Source organism: Caretta caretta, chromosome 6 (genome assembly GCF_965140235.1).
Source record: "Caretta caretta isolate rCarCar2 chromosome 6, rCarCar1.hap1, whole genome shotgun sequence".
Lineage (NCBI taxonomy): Eukaryota > Metazoa > Chordata > Testudines > Cheloniidae > Caretta > Caretta caretta.
The window spans coordinates 72,504,257-72,529,501 of NC_134211.1; the positions used below are offsets into that span (position 1 = coordinate 72,504,257).

General features: G+C 41.5%; 1 protein-coding gene across 5 annotated transcripts in view; it reads left to right on the forward strand.

Annotated features, from left to right (window-relative positions):
• FSIP1 (fibrous sheath interacting protein 1) overlaps positions 1-25,245 on the forward strand; it is a 195,352-nt gene that overhangs the window by 165,069 nt on the left and 5,038 nt on the right. For 4 of the 5 annotated variants that reach the window (XM_048853119.2, XM_048853125.2, XM_048853123.2 and 1 more), the window contains 2 exons: positions 6,951-7,016; positions 20,754-21,300. In XM_048853119.2, coding sequence (XP_048709076.2) covers positions 6,951-7,016; positions 20,754-21,300 — 613 coding nt within the window. The remainder of the gene's footprint in view (positions 1-6,950; positions 7,017-20,753; positions 21,301-25,245) is intronic. The other variant, XM_048853124.2, reaches the window with a different exon arrangement.

The window sequence follows — 25,245 nt, forward strand, 5'->3', positions numbered from 1 at the left end:
TATGTATGTATGTGAATTGCAACCTTGGCATCAGCAAGTCTCTTCCTAGTTACGCAGGTGGGACTTCAGACAGAAAAACAAGAGAGTTGAATCTTCATTCATTTGCTATTCATGAAACATTTGTAGACCTTCACTTTGCAATAAGTAGATTTTTTTGGATATTGTTTATTTAGGCTCCAGTTGAAGAAAACACTTCTGTGGTCAGTTTTGTTTTTCAAAAGCTTTGAACATAAGAACGGCCATACTGGATCAGACCAAAGGTCCAGCTAGTCCAGTATCCTGTTTTCCGACAGTGGCCAATGCCAGGTACCCCAGAGGGAATGAACAGAACAGGTAATCATCAAGTAATCCATTCCCAGCTTCTGGCAAACATAGGCTAGGGACACCATCCCTGCTCATTCTGGCTAATAGCCATTGGTGGACCTATCCTCCATTAATTTATCTAGTTCTTTTTTGAACTCCTCTGGCAAGGAGTTTCACAGGTTGACTGTACATTGTGTGAAAAAATACTTCCTTTTGTTTGTTTTAAGCCTGCTGCCTATTAATTTCATTTGGTGATCCCCAGTTGTTGTGTTATGAGAGGGAGTAAATAACGCTTCCTTATTTACTTTCTCCACACCAGTCATGATTTTATAGACCTCTATCATATCCCCCCTTAGTCATCTCTTTTCCAAGCTGAAAAGTCCCAGTCTTATTAATCTGTCCTCATATGGCAGCCGTTCCATACCCCTAAACATTTTTGTTACCCTTTTCTGAACCTTTTCCAATTCCAATATATCTCTTTTGAGATGGAATGACCACATCTGCATGCAGTAGTAGAGATGTGGGTGTACCAGGAATTTATATAGAGGCAATATGATATTTTCTGTCTTGTTATCTATCCCTTTCTCAATGATTCCCAACATTCTGTCCGCTTTTTTGACTACCGCTGCACATTGAGTGAATGTTTTCAGAGAACTATCCACAATGACTCCAAGATCTCTTTCCTCAGTGGTAACAGCTAATTTAGACCCCATCATTTTATATATATATAGTTGGGATTATGTTTTCCAATGTGCATTAGTTTGCATTTATCAACGTTGAATGTCATCTGCCATTTTGTTGCCCAGTCACCCATTTTGTGAGATCCTTTTGTAGCACTTCGCAGTTTGCTTGGGACTTAACTATCTTGAGTAGTTTTGCATCATTTGCAAATTTTGCCATCTCCCTGTTTAGCCCTTTTCTCAGATCATTTATGAATATGTTGAATAGGACTGGTCCCAGTACAGACCCCTGGGGGACACCACTATTTACCTCTCTCCATTCTGAAAACTGACCATTTGTTCCTACCCTTTGTTTCCTATCTTTTAACTATTTACCAGTCCATGACAGGACCTTTCCTCTTATCCCATTGCAGCTTGCTTTGCTTAAGAGCCTTTGGTGAGGTACCTTGTCAAAGGCTTTCTGAAAATCTAAGTACACTATATGCACTGGATCCCCTTTGTCCACGTGCTTGTTGACCCCCTCAAAGAATTTTAGTAGGTTGGTGAGGCATGATTTCCCTTTACAAAACCCATGTTGGCTTTTTCTCAACAAATTATGTTCATCTATGTGTCTGACAATTTTGTTCTTTAATATAGTTTCGGCCAGTTTACCCAGTACTGAAGTCAGGCTCACCGTCCTGTAATTGCTGGGATCACCTCTGGACCCCTTTTTAAAAATTGGCACCACATTAGCTATCCTCCAGTCATTTGGTGCAGAAGCTGATTTAAATAATAGGTTACAAACTACAGTTAGTAGTTCTTCAATTTCACATTTGAGTTCCTTCAGAACTCTTGGGTGAATACCATCTGGTCCTGGTGATGCTGTGAAGACCGATGCAAAGAATTCATTTGGTTTCTCCGCAATGGCCTTATCATCCTTGAGTACTCCTTTAGCATCTTGATCGTCCAGTGGTCCCACTGGTTGTTTAGCAGGCTTCCTGCTTCTGATGTACTTAAAAAATTTTCCTATTACTTTTTGAGTCTTTGGCTAGCTGTTCTTCAAATTCTTTTTTGGGCTTCCTAATTATATTTTTACACTTAATTTGCCAGAGTTTATGATCCTTTCTATTTTCCTCACTAGGATTTAACTTCCACTTTTTAAAGGATACCTTTTTGCCTCTAACTGCTTCTTTCACTTTGTTGGTTAGCCACAGTGGCACTTTTTTCGTTCCCTTACTATTTTTTTTTTTAATTTGGGGCATACATATGTATGTATGTACATTGGCTAATGTAGTGCCAATCTTTAAAAAAGGGAAGAAGGAGGATCCTGGGAACTACAGGCCAGTCAGCCTCACTTCAGTCCCTGGAAAAATCATGGAGCAGGTCCTCAAAGAATCAATCCTGAAGCACTTGCATGAGAGGAAAGTGATCAGGAACAGCCAGCATGGATTCACCAAGGGAAGGTCATGCCTGACTAATCTAATCGCCTTTTATGATGAGATTACTGGTTCTGTGGATGAAGGGAAAGCAGTGGATGTATTGTTCCTTGACTTTAGCAAAGCTTTTGACACGGTCTCCCACAGTATTCTTGTCAGCAAGTTAAGGAAGTATGGGCTGGATGAATGCACTACAAGGTGGGTAGAAAGCTGGCTAGATTGTCGGGCTCAACGGGTAGTGATCAATGGCTCCATATCTAGTTGGCAGCCGGTATCAAGTGGAGTACCCCAAGGGTCGGTCCTGGGGCTGGTTTTGTTCAATATCTTCATAAATGATCTGGAGGATGGTGTGGATTGCACTCTCAGCAAATTTGCGGATGATACTAAACTGGGAGGAGTGGTAGATACGCTGGAGGGGAGGGATAGGATACAGAAAGACCTAGACAAATTGGAGGATTGGGCCAAAAGAAATCTGATGAGGTTCAATAAGGATAAGTGCAGGGTCCTGCACTTGTTCAATAAGGATAAGTGCAGGGTCCTGCACTTAGGACGGAAGAACCCAATGCACAGCTACAGACTAGGGACCGAATGGCTAGGCAGCAGTTCTGCGGAAAAGGACCTAGGGGTGACAGTGGACGAGAAGCTGGATATGAGTCAGCAGTGTGCCCTTGTTGCCAAGAAGGCCAATGGCATTTTGGGATGTATAAGTAGGGGCATAGCGAGCAGATCGAGGGACGTGATCGTTCCCCTCTATTCGACATTGGTGAGGCCTCATCTGGAGTACTGTGTCCAGTTTTGGGCCCCACACTTCAAGAAGGATGTGGATAAATTGGAGAGAGTCCAGCGAAGGGCAACAAAAATGATTAGGGGACTGGAACACATGAGTTATGAGGAGAGGCTGAGGGAGCTGGGATTGTTTAGCCTGCAGAAGAGAAGAATGAGGGGGGATTTGATAGCTGCTTTCAACTACCTGAAAGGGGGTTCCAAAGAGGATGGCTCTAGACTGTTCTCAATTGTAGCAGATGACAGAACGAGGAGCAATGGTCTCAAGTTGCAGTGGGGGAGGTTTAGATTGGATATTAGGAAAAACTTTTTCACTAAGAGGGTGGTGAAACACTGGAATGCGTTACCTAGGGAGGTGGTAGAATCTCCTTCCTTAGAGGTTTTTAAGGTCAGGCTTGACAAAGCCCTGGCTGGGATGATTTAACTGGGAATTGGTCCTGCTTTGAGCAGGGGGTTGGACTAGATGACCTTCTGGGGTCCCTTCCAACCCTGATATTCTATGATTCTATGATTCTATGGTTTGTGTATGTATATAGATGGGGTTAGGGTAACTTTGGCACAACTGAGACTGGTTATGAGATATCATGGTTTGAGCCAGGAAGGAATTTGAATTCTTTCACAGATTCAGTGGATGTGGTTTCTTCAGGTTAGGGGTGAGGTTATTGGTAAACTGCTATGGGAATCTCTATTGCAGCAGTGCTCACCAACATGTGCATAATTTTTATGAGCTGCTGAAAAAAATACGAAAAGAAAGAGAATAGAAATTCCTGACTACACCTTTTTTTTCTGAAATGATGGCAGGGTTTTGGAAGGAGCTACATGCATCTGTCTCTTCTATTTCCATACACAACAAACACAAGGGCCCTATGGAAGAATGTGATGAACAGTACACTTGCTTTGGGAAAACATTTTCTTTGGCTTTTCAAACCTTTTTGAACTGGTTCCAGTTCCTGAGCAAAGAAAATACTCCTTTTAGTAAGTGCAGGAACATGAATCTCTACTCGTCATGTAAAAGTAAGAAAAGTGAAGCAAAGCAAAGCCTCAGATAAACCAACAGCAACATTAGTAAATCAGCAAACATTCTGAATGTATCTGGCAGTTATTCACTAAACACTTAGAAATTCAACATGGTACCGTTATTAATTTTTTCCTGCAATCACAAATTAGTTAAGCTTCAGTGGGCCATGTGAGGAGGGACAAAGAATTTTTAAAACAAAGCTGAGATTTTGACCTTTCATCAATACAACTGTTCTTTTTCTTAAAAACCTATTGATTTTTCTTCAGGTTAGTCTTCTCTTTCCGGGCTTTTGTCCGTATCATACAGTGAACATGCAGGAGTAGCAATGAAGTTGATCCTGCCTCAGTGGCAGCTTGTGTGTGTGTGTGTGTGTGTGTGTGTGTAGACAGATAGGTAGATAGTTAGATGTAGGTAACTGACAGTGGAAGCCTTACACCAATGGGCAGAAGATTTCAAGTGAGTATTTATTTGGAATGTCCAAGGAAGGTCTGCATGTATCCTACATTGAAGTCCTTATGTGTCTATAATTAGAAAAAATTTCATTGGGTCATTTTTTTGATTGGGTCCAGTTGGACTTATGATAACTAGAGGTTGGATCCAAAGTCCACTGAAAACAAAGGAAAGACACCCTTTGACTTCAGTAAGTTTTGGTTCAGGCTCTAGGCACATAGCTTTACTGACAGAGGGATTTGAAAAGAAAAAGTTACAACATTTTAAAAATCTCTCTAGAACATTCCTGAAAGAGTTGTTTTGTGACATATGCAAAATGTATATCTAAAATAAAAGATATTATGGGTATGACTTTGGGGTGGTTGCATACTAATAGGCTAATAGTGAGAAGTTAGGTGCAGCCTTCACTGTGGAATGGCTACCATCCCTCCATAATAACACACATACATACATGTGATGGTGATATCCATGTGCAAAATTACATTTATTATGAGAGAGTGCTTTGAGATGCAGGAGGGTAATACCCACCAGAAGTCCACTGAAACATGTAAAACTATGTAGAGGTCCAATAGTCTTTAAACATTGCTCTTGCAGGGAGGTTATTTTGTTGTAAATTAAGGACTGCAACCAGTGGACTGTAGTATTACTGATTGTTTGTTGTTTGTTTTAATATTTTGTTTAAACAATATGAAGCACACAAATACTACAGCGATTGGGTGTCCTATACAAATTTTATATACATTATTCCTTAATGGCATAATTATTTGCTTTCAAACCAATATCTAGCAATTTGTCCCTTTTTAACCTTACTAGAAATTATCAGTAGCAGTTTAACTCCTAACATGTCAGCCCTTCAGTGAGCTGGACCATGGGTCTGATCCTGAGTGGCAATTCCTCTGTTTTTAATTTTTTTAAAAAATAAAATGGTGGTTTTGGTTAGCATTGACAAAAATAAAAAAGGAGGTTGGTTACCACTGACAAAAGTGGTTCTTTGTTGACAGTGGTAGGAATGGCAGCATCATGCTTGTCAGTGCTTTTGACTTTAAACAAAAGCATGGAGCTTGATCCTGCCAGAACCTGACGGCTGTGGCCTGATCAAACAAAGCACCTAAGCACTTGTTTAAAGTTAACCATATGTCTAGGTACTGTGTTGGATCAGAGTCAGAGTGCTCAACATTATTGTGGGATTAAGACCTTCAGGAGAAGACTGCTTTCATTGTCTATCCAGGTTTCAGTTCACGAAAATCCTACTGTGGCAGGGACAGTTAGGATTATGCATGGTAAAAGGCACTTTAATTAACTGATTGATGGATTGGCTGACAATGATTTTTTTACATCTAGAATAGATTTAAGTAAGAAAAGTTCAGTGAAATTGGTGTGTTGATTTTCTTTTGTGACAAAAATTGGTCCATAAACTGTAGAGCAAACTCAGTGTTACATATATTATTATTTTTAGGCCGCTTCTTTCTGTGCAGAAAATAATTTTAGGGTTTTTTTAAAGTTATGTGCCTATTAAATTAGAGTTGATTTTGTTCATTTGAACTTAAGTTAATGTTGAATTTACTTTGAAGCAGTTTCAATTTACCCAATTAAAATAGATTAGGCATGAAATATGCACTGAATTTTTCAATAAGGGAGAAGAAGAAGAAGAAATGAGTGGTAGAAAAAGTAGTTTACTTATTTCAAGTTCTCATTGGGGAAACAATTGTACAGAAATCAATGTAGTATAATGGCTAAGTATATGAATATGTTGCAATATATCTCTATATAGATAATCTCCTTGGTATCCACAAGTAAATGTCTTCATAGTTCTTTTCTCTGCTGAGCTTGTGAAATGCAAAAGCAGTCTCAAAAGCAGCCAGTCCATCCTGGCTTTTATACTCTCCTCAGTCATGGAATCATAGAATGAAGAACTGGAAGGGACCTCAGTAGGTCATCTAGTCTAGTCCTCTGCACTGAGGCAGGACAGTGTTATCTAGACCATCGCTGACAGGTGTTTGTCTAACTTGTTCTTAAAAACCTCCCATGACAGATTCCACAACCTCCCTAGGTAATTTGTTCCAGTGCTTAACTACTCTTACAGTTAGGAAGTTTTTCCTAATGTCTAACCTAAATCTCCCTTGCTGCAATTTAAGCCCATTACTTTTGGTCCTGTCCTTAGTGGATAAGGAGTACAATTTATCATCCTCCTGTGTATAACAACTTTTTATGTATTTGAAGATTGTTATCGTTCCCTCCGCCTCTGCTTCCCGTGTAGGTCATGTTTTCTAGACCTTTAATCGTTTTGGTTGCTCTTCTCAGAACTTTCTCCAGTTCGTCCACATCTTTCCTGAAGTGTGGTGCACGGAACTGGATGTTGTATTCCAGGTGAGGCCTTATCATTGATGAGCAGATGGGAAGAATTACTTCTTGTGTCTTGCTTACCACACTCCTGCTAATACATCCCAGAATCATGTTTGCTTTTATTGCAACAGTATCACATTGTTGACTGATTTAGTTTGAAATCCACTATAACCCCCAGACCATTTTCTGCAGTACTCCCTCCTAGGCAGATAGAATGAGAGCATCTGTGATGAAGGTTAGTATAGATGACCTGAGCTCCCTTGTTAGGTAAAAGGATTATTCTGCCATTTATTGTGCTTCTGTCAATATTACTTTCTCCAAATCTTATGATATGCCTACACAGCAATGTACTGCAACATAGGACCATGTTTAAACTCAGACTCAAACCTAACCCCCATTTCATCTACAATGCAATTATGCTAATGTAGGGCTTGGACCCAGGGTCCCAGGACCTTGCAGTGTCCGAGCACGAGTTAAGCCAGGACCCAGGGTGCAAGCCCAATTGCTTTGTGGTGTCCTGGTGGTCCACCAGAAGTATTCCATGGGCCAAATTCCTTAATCCTCTCTATCCTAACAATCTCCAGTTGACTCTACTGAATTCCCACAATTCCATGGGCCAAATTCCTTAATCCTCTCTATCCCAACAATCTCCAGTTGACTCTACTGAAAATGGAAGATGACCACCCCAACCCCACCCCGGCTTACAGCAGCTGCTCAGGTCAGCATTAACCCATTCTCTTCTGATCACCAATCTGCAAGCACGCTATCGGAGAGCCTCCTGGATTTGCAATGGAGACTGAGCAGAGCATGCCTTTTGAGAAATGAGCTGCTTTATCGTCACGGGAACACAGCCAGATTTTGGTGAATCTCTGGTGTGAGGCCAGTAAAACTGGAATTTAGCTAAAGCACCAGGAATGAGCATGTGTACCTGGAGATAGCTAAAAAGCTGGCCGCCTTGCAGTTTTTCCTGACAGGTGATCAGTGCAGGGAGCATATTAAGAGGCTGAAGAGTGAGTACCGGAAGACCAGTGACAAGTACTGCACCTCCGACAACTCACCAACAATGTGCCCACTTTATGTGGAGTTTGACACATGTTACAGTCATGATTTCAGACAAGAAAGGTAAAAACATGATCAGGAGCAAACCAAGGTACAGCAATTCACATTTCAATAAATTCCATACATAAACCCATACTGACCTCCACAGTTTATTAATCATCATGTCATTCATAATTACATTATATGGCAATGCTTACATTGAGTGTAGACATACCATTAATGGGTTTCTGCTCACATGGCCAATTCTTGTTCTCAAAATAGTTCTTTTGCAGTGGCATGTTTAGCCACAAGGTGGATTTGCCATCTGATCCTGTGTTTGATGCTTCTGTTTTCCCAATGTCGTTGGCTTGATGGGCATGTGTTAATTCTGTCCGTTGACAACCAGTGTTAGAAGCTTTTTGGATGTCGTCAGAAACAGAGTCCATGCCCTTGGTTTTGTTCAGATATCTTCTGTTCCTCAGCTAAGGCAAGGGATCTGTTTGACTCGTGAGTTTTCTTACTATCTTTCAATAGTTTGTGCTAGAGTTTTAAAATTGAGATAGAGGGTACAGTAGCAGCCACCTTTCGCCACTTCGTATCTAACTGTTTGGAAAATAAAAGCAAACATGAGCAAAAAAAAAAAAAAAAAGTAAGTGGCCTTTTTGTAACAGAAAACAGCCAAAACCACATCTGAGCATTTTTTGTCTACTCAGTTGGCTTTGCTAAAAATCAAAGCCACAGTTTAATGATACTCAATGAATATAGTTGAGTCATATTTTAATCAAAGGAAACCTGATGACAGTTTAATAACAATTAAAGACATGAGATAGATGTATGCATGGCAAATAACTTGCATTCCCAAGTAACAGTTATATGCTATTACAGAGCCCAGATGATGAAAGTTTTATTCAGCATAGTAAATTATCTGTATTTATACATATTTACATCTTTTTAAAAGTAAAATTTCTTGTCTTATCTTTTTGGGCACATAAAATAGATGTCCAGACAAAAACACTGGGGTTTTTGTTTCTTTGTTTTTTGTTTTTTGTTTTTTGTTTTTTTTTTAACCTAAGCAGATTTTAGAAGTTAAAAAAACCTTATGAAGTGACCTTCTCTCAAGTGCTTATTTTGATTAATGCATTGGGCATGTTGAACATTCAACTGATTTGACTTTAGAAGTGCTGAATTCTCCCCAAACTGGTGCCTCGTAGTTAAGATGTTCTACATCTTTAAAAACTGTATATGTTGCAGTCACAATACTTCCATTTACATTGATTTATGTCTTACTGTGTATGACATACTATTCAGAAGCAAATCAACCACTAAAACATGCTTATAGTGGAATTTGCAGTGGGATTGTAAAACTAAATTATTTTCCCCTCTGTTTCAAAACACACAAGAAAAGAACTTATCTCAGGATTTCTTTATTATTTTAGCTCTCAAAATGGAAAAAAAAAAAAAAAAGGATCCAAGATGAAAAAAGTACATAAACATTGAAGCATTTATGTGTAATGTTTTAACAATTCAGGTTTGATTTCAATCTCCTAAAAACTATTTTGGGAATCACAAGGTCACAAATGTTATAATTGATTCAATTAATGAAAATGAAGCATTCCCAGTAAAAGGAACCATTGCAAACCATTCTCCTATAAACAGAAAATTGCGAAAAATACTGTGTTGAAGAATCTGTAAGTACAGAAGCTATTTGATCAATAGATAAAGAGCTGGTAGGAGACTAGGGAACTGTATGCATACACAGCATTTTCAAACTTGGGTGCCTAAAGTAAGCCACCTAAATCCATACTCTGTACGTAAATACAGATTTAGTCACCCACATTTGAAAATTTTGGCTATAGTATGACACCATTTATAACACATTATGTAATTTCCAGAAATTTCCAAATTTCCAAAAAATTATATTAAGAAGGAGTTGAGGTTGAGAGTATGCACCAGTAACTTAATGGCAGAAAACATTACAGGGTTGTTGTAATTATCTCAAAGCATTTAAACACTCAGGAAATTTAAAGTTAAGGTTACTGTAGTGGGGTGGCTACCCTGCTCCTAAAATAGAAAGGGTTAAAAGTAGCACTGGAGAGTGCTGTGGCTGGGGTTGGCTGACTGGGGAAGCAGCCACTGCTGGGCCATGCCCCAGTCAGGCTCCAGCTGGCCTGTATGAAAAGGCTGTGAGCCAGAGGCCCAAGGAGTCTCTTTCCAGGCTGGGAAAGAGCAGGGCCTGCCTGACAGGGTACTGAGGGTGGTGTAGTGCTGGGGAAGGAGCAGGCTGAGTGGGGGCGCTCCAGGCTGTAAGGCCTGGTCCAAGGCCCATAGAAGTACTAGGAGGCAGAGGAAGGCAACAGGTCCAAACCCCCTTGCCTATGAAGAGTGGCCTTTACACTGCAGTCTGCCTCAGCGAGTGGGGGCTTGGTGATGACTGGCAGTAGCTCAGACTGAGGCAAGGTGGGGATAGTGGGTTGGGGGTTCCCCAGAAAGGGGAGACCCAGAGGCAGAGTGTGGCGGTACTGCTAGGGGGCAGAACCCCAGAGAAAGGGGCACCGGGGTCTGTGAGGGACACAGTGGCCAGAGCTGTGCGGATCACCGGCCTGCAGAGGGTGCTCCACGATGGAAAAGAGCTAATTCCCAATGACCAGCAGGAGGCACTGTAGGGATGAGTCTGAACCTTTCCAGTTACATTTAAAACAAATCCAAATACAATAAGGTAAGAAATGCACAGATAAGGCACCCAAACAACCTTAACTCTGCCCTGCAGTAATACCATATGATTGTTTGTTATTTTAGAGTCTGTGATTCCAAATTAGAGGGAATAGTTTTTAAAGATATTAGCTTTCTTTTTATTTTTTTCCCTCTTGTGGCATCACTGTGTGTGGCTCGTTGCTAAACCCTCCTTGTAACTGCAGAATGAGGCCAAAGTTTATCAAGTGCAGGTTTTCATTATTTGCCAACTCAAACAAATTTCTGGTTTTTGAGATAAAGTAACATCAGATACTATGATTAGTATTGTGACATTACCCAGAGTACAATCTGGACTGTTGAACAGCTGTATCCCCTCAATTCTCCAGCCTGGGGTGTCTTTTACACTGCTCCACTTTGAAAGCAACCACTCCTGGTCTGCCCCCACACAGCCTCCAGCATGTAAAATACTCCCAGCTGTATTATATGAGTGCTCTAGCCAGCCACTCCTAAATTATACTGGAGAGTGACACCAGCAAATTTCCAGTCCCTGACTAGTCCTCAGAAGTGTGTGTCTTGTACTGCCCACTACCTTCATGGACAATACAAGCTCATAGAAAATCCATCAGTTTATTAATAGCACAAATCCTATTATCTCAAATGGAATTTCCAAAACACTTCAGTGCAAACACGGTGGTTCAGATAAAACAATAAAACAAGTTTATTTACTACAGAAAGAAAGATTTTAAGTGATTACAAGTAATGAGGTATAAAATCAGAATTTGGTTACAAGAAAATAAAAGGTAAAATGCAATTAATATCTAACAGGCTGAGTGAATTCAAAGCAAAATGTCTCTCTCACCACATGCTTTTGCAGTCTTACTGGATGGATGCCCTTCAGCTTGGACCCCATCACCCAGTCCAATGCTCCTTTCCTTGTCCTTCAGTCATTGTAGATGTTGTGGGCAGAGACAAAGGGAGGAGAGATGACTTGTGTCCTCTGTTCTCACTTCTTATAGTTCTTTTCCTCTTTGAAAATCATTTCCAGCTGAGGTTCAGGTGACAGAAAGTCTCTTTGTACAGGAACGTCCAGCTGTTCCATTGCCAAGATGTAATTTTCTCACTCACACCCTTCTTCCTGTCAAGGAATGACTGCTTAACCAGGTGATAGTCCATTTGATTATATTGACACCTGGCTGAGGTGTTGGCCAGCCGTTTGTCTCTGGGGAACTGGTTTGAAGCTGTTTCCCCAAACTTGGAACCTGTCATATACAGTAAAATTTTATAACTTTGCTACACATATTTTACCAGAACAATAATGTTCAGCAGATTATGAGTTTTCAAATGATTCCTCACAAGGCACTTTGTACAAAATTTATGTTAGTTTTGTAAAAAGGGTGAACATAAGGGTACAGGCTATCACAAGTATATTCATTTTTAATGACTTTGTGTGTGTGTGGATAGATAGACAGAAATTAGTTTCAGCTTTCAGGCTCTCAGCACAGTTACCCAAGTAGCCTTTGTTGTCACAAAGTTTGGGTATCTGACTTACCCTTTATTTTTTCACTCTTCTGTCTCTTCTTGTTTTATCTGTATTGATCTTCTAAATATTAACAAAATTACACAAACCAATGTCCCTATCAAGGCCGTTAATTTCACCTGAATCTTGCTCTATCCCCACCAAAGGAAAACAAGGAAAGTAACTCTTTAGTGATATCTCTTCACCCTTCCCTCCCCCCCACTTCCCAAACTACTAACAAAATGAAGCTTTTAGGCTGTTTTCAGTTCTTAGTTTTTTCTGTTTCTAGGTTTGTTTTCCCCTGGGAAGCCTTCATGTCTTCCATCAGCCACCTACCCTTCGACACTCACTTTGTTGTGGTTCTGAAAGTTGCTGGTCGCCTTGCTGATATTGAGCCCATGAAAATAGGATACTGCAAGTTGACATTCCCCTTTGACCAATAGTATTAGAAGGTCCCCGCTAATCCTCTTGTCTTCCTTTTTCTGTCATCCCCTCCTCCCTTCAACTTTCTCCCCTCCCCCCGCATTGTTTCTCTTCTGCTCCCAGAAGCATCTTCAGAGAATGGGATATTAGACATGTTTACTCTGCTGCTAATAGCACAAGTAAAGCAGCATAAGGGATACAATGCAGAAACTAGAAAAGGGTGAGGGGACTAATGTGTAGGAAGGAGAATAACAGATGGGCAGAAAGAGAGAACATGCAAAGGAACGTTTCCTACATGGATCAGGAATCCTCTTCATGCACAACCTTCTCTATTATCCCAGTGCTCTTTTATTTTTCCCTGGAAAATGTTGTAGAACAATTCCATCCATACTTCTGTCCACGCCTAATGGCTTGATACCTTTGAGTGCTGAATGATGGTTAATATTACCTGGGAACCTTATACCTCAATTTATTATTCTGTCTTTTTTAATCATTCATTTCAAATTGTGTGAAGGAAATTGGTTAGTTTTCTTTTGGCTCATTCAGAATATTCTCTCTGCCTCTGGAAGCTGAGTGTCTTGTCTTGTCTTTGTTTTGTTGTCCACGTTAAAACAAGACAAGTTGCACCTGCTACTCAGTTATTTTGATTCTTCATGAACCTGGTGTAATGCTGAAAACTGCCATTTGCATGAATGGATGCAAACCTTTGTGTAGCTCTGATTGATTTCTTTTCAGATGTAAATATATCTTTGTACTGTGGCTTGTTAGTATTTTATTTAGTTTCCATATGATGTTTTGTGATTTAATTGTCCTTAAATTTTAACTGAGCAGCATTTCAGTGGAGTAGACACTTGAGAATAATAATAGTTTTAGCATCATTAAAATTTGCAAATAGGATTACAAATAACAAAATAAATGTTTCAAGTTATTCTGTCTGGCTTCATTCCTTAATTTTTTAATGGCACAAAATTAGTGGAGACTCTGGGCCAGATTCACCCTTGCTTAGCTACATTGGCGGCCCATTCTTTTTAGCAGTCTTTGTTACATCTCCTCTTGGAATTAACCTCACAGATGTCAGACTAATTTTTTTCTTTAATCTTTTTTCTGTGTTCTTAGTGTTTTTAAAAAAGTTAGAAAGACATAACTGGCAGTTGCACCTCAGAATTAACACAGGGCTCTGATCAGCATAAGACTCAACAACTTAAAACCAATTTTCAAGTTTTTTAAACCCCAGTCCTGTGCTGACTTCAGAAATGCTACTTACTTGCCCGAATTTAGGCATGTGTGTAAGTATTTGCAGGATCTGGGCCTTAAAGTGTTTTTGGAAAACTTTAGGCAAATCATTCACGTTTAATAATCAGCTGTCTCCAGGTGTTTGAATGCAATGTATTAGATTAAGCAAATATTCTAATGAGCGGTGTTGACTGACAAATATGTGTGATTATTGAGGAGGGAGGGTAATGTATGGCATTGCCTGGCTGTTGAGCGGGCGTGTTGGTGTGAGATGCTAAATGGAAAGGTACAGGGCAAGGATTGCCTTGTCGGTGATATGGTAGAGCTATGCACTTAAAGTGCTATTTATCATTTAGTAAATAACTATTTAAAACTTCCAAATGATACCACTGCTGGTGTGTCAAAAACCAGATTGTTGTTTCAGTAGGTTATTGCACTCTTGTCATGGATTCCTTTCAGCAGGAAGGGAGATGATTATTTCAGAACAGATTACAAACCGTACATTTGACATTACATTACAGTTACAATACATTTCCAACAATTTTAAGGAATCAAACTGAACAACTTCAGAGACATAGTCACAGCAGGTAACTGTAGTACATCCAAGGTGAACAACAAAAATATATCTTATCACAAAACAAAAAGGCTTAAATATTCCTTTGTCTTTTTTCTAGTACAGAGAATGAATTTAGTAGTCTGTCTCCATTATTGTATAGAAATTGAAAACATTCCTAATGCTTTGAACTTGTAAGCCCAGAGTCAGAGCAGGTCTATACACAAAATAAGTACAAGTGTGCATTCCTACCACATGCAGTAAGATTTATCCTATAGACCCATGCCTCTGAGGAATTCAGCTAAACACAAAAGACCCTCAGGTAGAGAGAGGCAACTGGGGTCAGGAGAACTAGCTGCACACATAAATAGATTCCTGCTGGAAAGGTCATTAACAGGCATCCTAGACTCCAGGCTAGGAATTAGTTTCTTGGACCATTAGCAGTAAAAAGCCTAGCAATTGAATGGGATTCAGTTCCCTATTAAAAATTTGCAAGAACAATTGGAGCTTTTCCAATTATAATAGGAACCAGACTTCATAGATCATTTTGCCTTGTCCAGTATGTGGTTTCTATATTCTGAACAATATGAATATGATGTATTTATATGTTATTAAAATAGTATCTCTGTAAATGTTTTGTCTGTTTAATGAGGTTTTATAAGTACATTACAGTGAAGACAATGAAAGCTTAGGAGAACTGGAGTTTAGTGTCCTCCTAAGAATTTACTGTTGATTCCAAGTATTGAACCTCCTAAATGTGTACAGTTAACCATAAAAGAATGATTTTGTTTGACATATACAAATATTATATAGTATCAACTTTCTATATAATCCCAGGTATTAAAGTGCTTTTGTGGTTTCATATATACAATACATTTAATGTAAGTATATATTCCCGTCATTTTCCCTGGTTATTCAGACTTCTAAATAGAATTTCCAAGGCTAGTGCTTGAATGGACACTAAGTCCTGGTCTACACTAAGAGTTTAGGTCGAATTTAGCAGCATTAGGTCGATTTAACCCTGCACCCGTCCACACGACCAAGCCTGTTTTGTCGACTTAAAGGGCTCTTAAAATCTATTGCTGTACTCCTCCCTGGCGAGGGGTTTAGCGCTAAAATTGACCTCGCTGTGTCGAATTTGGTGTAGTGTGGACACAATTTGATGGTATTGGCCTCTGGGAGCTATCCCAGAGTGTTCTCCATTGTGACCGCTCTGGACAGTACTCTCAACTCAGATGCACTGGCTAGGTAGACAGGAAAATCCCCGGGAACTTTTGAATTTCATTTCCTGTTTGGCCAGCGTGGCGAGCTGATCAGCACAGGTGACCATGCAGTCCCAGAATCACAAGAGAGCTCCAGCATGGACCGAATGGGAGGTACTGGATCTGATCGCTGTATGGGGAGAAGAATCCTTGCAGGCAGAACTCCACTCCAAAAGACGAAATGCCAATATATATGTGCCAAAATCTCCAAGGGGATGATGGACAGAGGCTACAACAGGGACACACAGCAGTGCCGCGTGAAAATTAAGGAGTCCAGGCAAGCCTATCAAAAAACAAAGGAGGCAAACGCTCGCTCCAGGTCAGAGCCCCATACATGTCACTTCTATGATGAGCTGCATGCAGTTCTAAGGGGGGCCCCTACCACTACCCCACCACTGTCTGTGGACACCTGCAAGGGGGGAGTCTCACGCAACAGTGATGAGGATTTTGTGGATGAGGAGGAGGAGCTTGAGGATAGCACACAGCAGGCAAGCAGAGAATCCCTTCTCCCCGGCAGCCAGGAACTATTCATCACCCTGGAGCCAATACCCTCCCAACCGTCCCAAAGCGGGCTCCCAGACCATGAAGCCGGAGAAGGCACCTCTGGTGAGTGTACCTTTGTAAATATAATACAGGGTTTAAAAGCAAGCGTGTTTAATAGTTGATTTGCCCTGAATACTTGGGATGCACTTGTGGCCAGTATAGCTACTGGAAAAGTTTGTTAACGTGTCTGGGGATGGAGTGGAAATCCTCCAGGGACATCTCCATGAAGCTCTCCTGGAGGTACTCTAAAAGCCTTTGCAAAAGGTTTGTGGGGAGGGCAGCCTTATTCCGTCCTCCATGGTAGGACACTTTACCACACCAAGGGGACATTCAGGGGTGCCCATTCCTGCTGGGCTATTTGCCTTTGGCTGAAAAGAAATCATCCCTGCTGTTAGCCACGCGGTGTGGGGAGGCCCGTTCATACTGAGCTGTTCACGTTTGGCTGACAGGGATCTTCCCTGATACTAGCCGTGGGGTGAAGCGATCGTCACAGAGAATTGGGTGTGTGTGTGTTGGGGGGGGGGGGATTGGGTTGTGCTGCACATTCACCCTAAAACCGCAGCCCCTCCTTTTAAATGGCCAACCCAACAGGCTTTGCTTGATATGGGAAAGAAGGACGCTGCTGTTTGAAACCATTCCCACATGTTATGAAAGTTGAAGAAGCCGAAACCCTTTGCCTTACCATAGCTGTCTGCAAGCCGAATTCTGTTGCCCAGCCAAGCGTATGTGATGTCTCACACCAAACCGGCAGGCAGCCAATATAAGAGGCAAAATGCGACCCTGTACCCAAAGCATATGTGCTATGTCAGTGTGAAATAGTCTTCCCTTCATTCTCTAAAATGTATCTTTTTAAATACTACTCTCCCTTTTTTTCCTCCCACAGCTGCAAACATTTCTATGCTCCTGTATCATCTCCATCCCAGAGACCAGTGCAGATTAGAAGGCGAAAAAAACGCACTCGCGATATGTTCTCAGACCTCATGCAGTCCTCCCGCACTGAAAGAGCTCAGTAGAATGTGTGGAGGCAAACAATAGCAGAGTCCAGGAAAGCATTAAATGAACACGATGAGAGGAGGGAGGAGCACGATGAGAGGAGGCAGGATGTAATGCTGAGGCTAATGGGGGAGCAAACTGACATGCTCAGGCGTCTGGTGGAGCTGCAGGAAAGGCAGCAGGAGCACAGACGTCCTCCCCAAGTTCCATAGCCTCCTCACCCAGACGCCCAAGAACGCGGTGGGGGGGCCTTCAGCCACCCGGCCACTCCACCCCAGAGGATTGCCCAAGCAACAGAAGGCTGGCATTCAATAAGTTTTAAAAGTTTTAAACTTTTAATGTGCTGTGTGGCCTTGTCCTTCCCTCCTCCACCACCCCTCCTGGTGCTTCTCTCCTCCACCACCCCTCCTGAGCTACCTTGGTAGTTATCCCCCTATTTGTGTGATGAATGAATAAAGAATGCATGAATGTGAAGCAACAATGACTTTATTGCCTCTGCAAGCGGTGATCGAAGGGAGGTGGGGAGGGTGGTTAGCTTACAGGGAAGGAGAGTGAACCAAGGGGCGGTGGGTTTCATCATGGAGAAACAAACAGAACTTTCACACTGTAGCCTGTCCAGTCATGAAACTGGTTTTCAAAGCTTCTCTGATGCGCACCGCGCCCTCCTGTGCTCTTCTAACCGCCCTGGTGTCTGGCTGTGCGAAACCAGCAGCCAGGTGATTTGCCTCAACCTCCCACCCTGCCATAAACATCTCCCCCTAACTCTCACAGATATTATGGAGCGCACAGCAAGCAGTAATAACAGTGGGAATATTGGTTTCGCTGAGGTCTAACCGAGTCAGTAAACTGCACCAGCGCGCTTTTAAATGTCCAAATGCACATGCTACCACCGTTCTGCACTTGCTCAGCCTGCAGTTGAACAGCTCCTGACTACTGTCCAGGTTGCCTGTGTATGGCTTCATGAGCCATGGCATTAAGGGGTAGGCTGGGTCCCCAAGGGTACATATAGGCTTTTCAACGTCCCCAACAGTTATTTTCTGGTCTGGGAATAAAGTCCCTTCTTGCAGCTTTTGAAACAGACCAGAATTCCTGAAGATGCGAGTGTCATGTAACTTTCCTGGCCATCCCACGTTGATGTTGGTGAAACGTCCCTTGTGATCCACCAGTGCTTGCAGCACTATTGAAAAGTACCCCTTGCGGTTTATGTACTCGCCGGCTTGGTGCTCTGGTGCCAAGATAGGGATATGGGTTCCGTCTGTGGCCCCACCACAATTAGGGAATCCCATTGCAGCAAAGCCATCCACTATGACCTGCACATTTCCCAGGGTCACTACCCTTGATATCAGCAGATCTTTGATTGCGTTGGCTACTTGCATCACAGCAGCCTCCACAGTAGATTTGCCCACTCCAAATTGATTCCTGACTGACTGGTAGCTGTCTGGCATTGCAAGCTTCCACAGGGCTATTGCCACTCGCTTCTCAACTGTGAGGGCTGCTCTCATCTTGGTATTCTTGCACCTCAGGGCAGGGGAAAGCAAGTCACAAAGTTCCATGAAAGTGCCCTTACGCATGCGAAAGTTTCGCAACCACTGGGAATCGTTCCAGACCTGCAACACTATGTGGTCCCACCAGTCTGTGCTTGTTTCCCGAGCCCAGAATTGGCGTTCCACCACATGAATCTGCTCCATTAGCACCATGATGCCCACGTTGCCAGGGCCCCTGCTTTGAGAGAAGTCTGTGTCCATGTCCTCTTCACTCATGTTACCACGCTGATGTCACCTACTCGCCCGGTATCACTTTGCCAGGTTCCGGTGCTGCATATACTGCTGGATAATGCGCGTGGTGTTTAATGTGCTCCTAATTGCCAAAGTGATCTGAGTGGGCTCCATGCTTGCCGTGGTATGGCGTCTGCACAGAAAAAAGGCGCGGAACGATTGTCTGCCATTGCCCTGACAACATGGCTTACAGGGTTGGCTTACAGGGAATTAAAATCAACAAAGGGGTTGGCTTTGCGAGAAACTGAATGGCCCCCTCAAGGATAGAACTCAAAACCTCAAGGATAGAACTCAAAACTGGGTTTAGTAGGCCATTGATTTCACAGAGGGAAGGAGGGAGGGAGGAGAAAATGAATACAAAACAAATCTGGTCTATTTCTTGTTTTGAGCCACTTCATCTATCTTTATACATCTTGCTGGCAGCAGACTGTGAAGTACGACCGCTAGCCGTCATCATCTCCTGGGTGCTCGGCAGAAGATGGTGCAGTATGACGACTAGCCATCATCTTCTGCTGGCTGGAGGTTAAAAGACAGCGCACTGCCGGTAGGACTGAATCGCCATGAGATGAAACTTAAAAGGGAAATGACCTGGCAGAGTCACTCCCATGTTTGCCCAGGCACCCGATTAAAAGAGCACCCAGGACTACGTCGATGACGGCTACCAGTCATACTGCACTGTCTGCTGCCAAAAGGCAATGAACTGCTGCTGTGTAGCAATGCAGTACCACGTCTGCCAGCACCCAGGAGACATACGGTGACGGTTAGCTGAGTGGGCTCCATGCTTGCCGTGGTATGGCGTCTGCACAGGTAATTCAAGAAAAAAGGCGCAAAACGATTGTCTGCCCTTGCTTTCATGGAGGGAGGGAGGGAACAGGGGCCTGATGATATGTACCCAGAACCACCTGCGACAATGTTTTAGCCCCATCAGAAACTGGGATTTCTACCCAGAATTCAAATGGGCGGCGGAGTCTGCGGGAACTGTGGGATAGCCACCCACAGTGCAACGCTCCGGAAGTCGACGGTTGCCTCGGTACTGTGGACACACTCCGCTGACTACATGCACTTAGAGCACTTGTGTGGGGACACACACAGTCAACTGTATAAAACCGCTTTCTACAAAACCGATTTCTATAAATTCAACCTAATTTTGTAGTGTAGACATACCCAAAGGAGCATTAAAGGTTGTGATGACTGAAATTTTACATCATAAGCCCTGTCTAATATAACTGCCCCCTCATTGTTAGTATAAGAAATTGACTGAAAAGGGGATACATGGGTGTAAGAGCTCCAAATATATCATCCAAATTAAAAATTAAATTTCAGCTATGTATTCTGTTTCTTTTGATATTTGAAAGAGAATAGAGCCCTGAAATCAACAAGGAAATATTATATTTTTAAAAAGTAACTAAACTGTTTAACTTAGTAGGTAAACGACTGTGCTTTTATCTTTAATAATATGAAGTCTTGTGTGAAATTGTAGGTGAAATGAAAGGCCTCTCCATTAAGTGCCTGGTATACAGCAGGCCTCCTTAATAAGTTTCAGTGTCTAATCTATCTCACACCCTTTGGAACGGTTTAATAAGTAGTATAATTACATATAAGTATATTTAAACTCAGGAAACCCCTAAAATAATAGCATCAATATTCATTCTTTTGTGTCTGCCAAACTCTTCTGTGATGGTTTTATTAATAGTTAGATTTTGACAGGAAGAAATTTTTGCTTGTTTTTTCCAGCCTGAAGAAGTACCTTGTCTCTCTGAAGGGCAGCTTGTGACTCTTCTGGAAGAATGTATGCAGTTTCCAAGAACAACAAGCAATGTTACCATGCCAGAATTACAGGAATCTCTTTCTGATGGAATAAGTCCCTTTTGTTACACAACTCAAGACTCCACCCTGCTCTCCAGGTCTACTCTTTCCAAACTGTTAGATGAAGCCCGTAGCGTGGGGATGTTATCAGCTCAGGAGGGGGCTGGTATCGAAGATAAAAGTATATGTGAAAGTGCAGAGAGTGAAACCTGTGGCTACTATCTCAGTAAAGCATTGGCCATTAGTCATTTATCAAAGGATTCTGTGGCCCAAATAGAAGAACCTGATGACCTAGAAAGTTCACAGGAGATGGAGAATAAGAGTAATACTGAAGGTTACTTTATGTCAAGAGCACTCAGCGCAAAAAGATTGAAAAAACCCTCTTTCTTGGATGAACCATTTTATTGCATCAGCATGAACAATGAACTATCCACAGAGGCTGACATTCCCAGCATACCATTGCAGACCAGAGGAGGTGAGGCTCTTAACAACCATTTAGAATAGGCTTTTGATTAAGATGAACAAAAGAAGCAGTTTCTCACCAAAGATATTCACTAATGCAATACAATTACAGTGGTGGGGCAACAAAGTACTTTTATAAAGCATAAAACCATGCCAAAAATAACACACACAAGCTGTTTTTCAAAATTCTTGCCCTGATGTAATTGCCCCCAAAATTAATAGTTTTATGAAATACTAGTAGCTGAAAGCCCATGTTGTCACATGGGTATCATTCATAAAGTCAAAATGGCTGAGAACTTAAAAATTGGATGGTAACAGATTGCAAAACCCAGTGAGGATTCAACCTGGTGATATTCTGAACAAAAAGAGCCCTCAATCATGTTTGTAGCTGTTTCTATAGCTTCAGAGTGACAATCCTGGCATCTTATTATATTGATAGTATTGATTGGGATTAATACTGTCAACTGGAAAATAATGCTAGATACACATGGAATATTTTTTATAATAGTAAAACCTGTTGTTTCTTTTCTTCATCTTGAACTTCCTTTCTGTTTCTGGAGAACGTATATTCTCATAGTAGTTTCCATGTTAATTCACACGAGTCCCAGCATATATCTGTTGAGTTGTTTCTCTGATATGACAAACTCCATACTTAAAAAATAAAATAAAATGATATCATGATCTAAGTATAAGAAAAATTAATCAGAATTGCTTACAGCACTTCAACCCTGTATGCTGACAGCATGCACATAGTATAAAAGTATACTAAATATACATATTGGTATTCTACATATTAATTTTAGTTGTTTACATTCATTAAAGACAGACTTGTACATATCACCCAGTGCACAGTTAAATAGAGATTATGTATTACTATAAAATTTTAGGTGTGTCCACATTTCTAATTTCTTTACTGATGCAACACATTTGTATTATGATATTTTAATAAAAATCCAAATTCAGATTTTTAGCCTAATAGCTGTGCAAGTCACCCCTCTTTTTTTAAAAAAAGAATTGTGTTCTAATAAATCAGCGAGGCACATATCTATACATCATTGCTAGCTAAAAATCGCATCAGATTGGTAAAACACTGTTAACGTTACTGACTGTGATAAATTGAGATCTTTTGATTTTATTGTAATTTAACAAAATCCTCTTTAATTTACTAAATTAGATCTCATCATTTAATAATTATTGTCATGCTATACCTAATCACTTCCAAATTTGGATTCAGGTATAACTTAGCAGAGCTCTGTCACACCTCCTTATTACAGTAGCATTTTTGAGCTCTGATCATAATGGTTGCTTTGATTGCACATTATTCTGCTTCCCCTCTGTAAAAATGGTGCCTCACATTATATTGTTATCACTCCACCTATCAGGAATGAGGAGGTAAGAAAGATTGTCAGTAACTGAGCCTGCAGAGGTAAGACCCTGCTTACCACACCCCAGTCTTATCTTACTACCTCATCCTGGAAGCATGGGGAAACAAGATCTGCAAGATCTTTCTCCCCTTTCCTTCTCAAAAGACATACGATAATGACAGGTGTAAGGATGACAGAGAGAAGATATTAGAGAAGAACAAAACAGAGATGACGAGCCAGGAAGCAAATAGCCTTCTTTACAGAGTCATACAAACAGAATTTTCAGACACATAGATGAACATGACTTGTTGGGTAAGAGTCAACACAGCTTTTGTAAAGAGACATCATTCCACACCAATCTATTCAAATTCTTTGAGGGGGGTCAACAAACATGTGGAGAAGGGTGATCCAGTGGATATAGTGTACTTGGACTTTCAGAAAGCCTTTGACAAGGTCCAACACCAAAGGTTCTGAAGAGGGAAGTCCTGTCATGGATTGTTAACTGGTTAAAAGATAGGAAACAAAGGGTACGAATAAATGGTCATTTTTCAGAATGGAAGGAGTGGTTTCCCCCAGAGATTTGTACTGAGACCAGTGCTGTTCAACATAGACACAAATGATCTGGAAAAAGGGGTAAAAAGTGAAGTGACAAAATTTGCAGATGAACCGTCATCTTATATAGGGCTGTGAGACTGGCAATTTCACTTAGTTCCTGTTTCCTGATAGGACAGTGGAGCCATACTGGCATAATTTGAGGTATCTTTCTTGCAGAGTAGAGAAGAGAGTAGATCATAACAAAACAAACACTTGGTAAGTAATTTTCCCATGTAGAGCATCACATGCTAAAGCATTGAAGTCTATAGAATTACTTTGTTAGATTTATTACATAATAATAAAGGCTCCGTGTTTGTCACAGAGGTCATGGAAGTCATGGATTCCGTGGCTTTCTATGACTTCTGCAGTGGCCCGTGCATCTGGCCCAAGGACCGCCTGAGCAGCTCGGGCAGCCCCTGGGCCAGGCGCACCAGCCGCTGCTGGGGCACACTCGGGCTTTCCCGCCCCCCAGCAGCAGGAGTTTGGGTGTCAGGGGAGCTCAGGGCTGGGGCTTGGGGTGCAAGACAGTGCTTACCTTGGGGGGAGCTCTCCGGAAGGGGGACAGCAACTCCCTTCCCTCAGCTCCTAGCTCCATGTGCTGCCTCCGCCCGCAGGCACCACCCCTGCAGTTCTCATTGGCCATGGTTCCCAGCCAATGGGAGCTGTAGAACTGGAGCTTGGGGTGGAGCAGAGGCAGCACGTGGAACTGGGAGCTGGGGTCGTCGCTTCCCAGGAGCCAGTTAGGGAGCCCACCCAGCCCCACCAACCACCCCCCCAGCCCGTGGCACCCCTGGAGCGCCCCCCTCCCCAGTGCCCACGGTGCCCCCCAGGCCATCCCCCCCAGCACCTGTGGTGCTCCCCCGGGCCACCCTTCCAGGGTGCCCCCCCACCCCCAACTTTTAGTCAAGGGTATATAGTAAAAGTCATGGACAGGTCACGGGCCGTGAATTTTTGTTTATTGCCCGTGACCTGTCCATGACTTTTACTAAAAATATCCACGATTAAAACGTAGCTTTAATAATAATATAAGGGTGTCTGTGTCATGGTAGTTCACTCTGTCAGCACAACATTGTCTGGTGTATTTATCCTTTGTTTCATTAATTGTTGAATAATGTTCAGCTATATACACTTTAAAATATGTAAAGTTTAAATGCACATAGTTATTTACCAACCTGTTTTGTTTATCAAATACTTTGAAAGAAAGTAGGTAAGTAGCAGAGATTTTTCTGCCCAAACTTTTGTGGTTCAGTTTTTCATAATGAAAAACCTCTTCACATTTACCTGCTGTCACATGAGTCTTTGACTCATCACATTAGGTTCTGGTCAGGTAATTGGAACAAGTGGATTTGGCTCATGAAAAGCTGATGATCTGTAGGGCAGAATGAAAGGAAGTATAAAAAAAGAATTCGGACATTTGTAATGTCATTTTTCATAACTGAGCCATTTTCCAGTTCCCCATAAATTGAGGCCGATAGAGGGTATTTCAGATGTGCCATTCGGACATTAAAATACATGTAGAACTTAAAATTCAAAAATAAATGTGAGGTATTTTAATTTTTTTTGTCAGTTTATTACTGATTATATGGGATATAACACTAAAGAGAAGATTGCATTATTTATCCAAAGGACTAAAGTGATTCCTGCAACGACAAATCATGTGTAGCTATAACATTTGTTCATGGCCATGACTGGAAGTTCATAACCTTTATCAAGGTTGTGAAATTATTCAATATTATATTATAGATGAGCCCAGTATTACTCCAGTAGCTAGATGTGATAAATTATGTTGACTAATGTAGGAATTAGATCCTTGGAGATTCCAGTGGAGTCCAATCTCTGGCAAATACATTTCTTTTCAAAGTTTCAACCCATATTTATTTAAACAGATTTCTTAATCCTTTATTCCAAGCTCCAGGGCTTTTTTTTTTTAAATTATTTTTAAAAGAGACATCCCCATAGTTGCATCATGTTATGTATACATATTTAAACTACGCCTAATA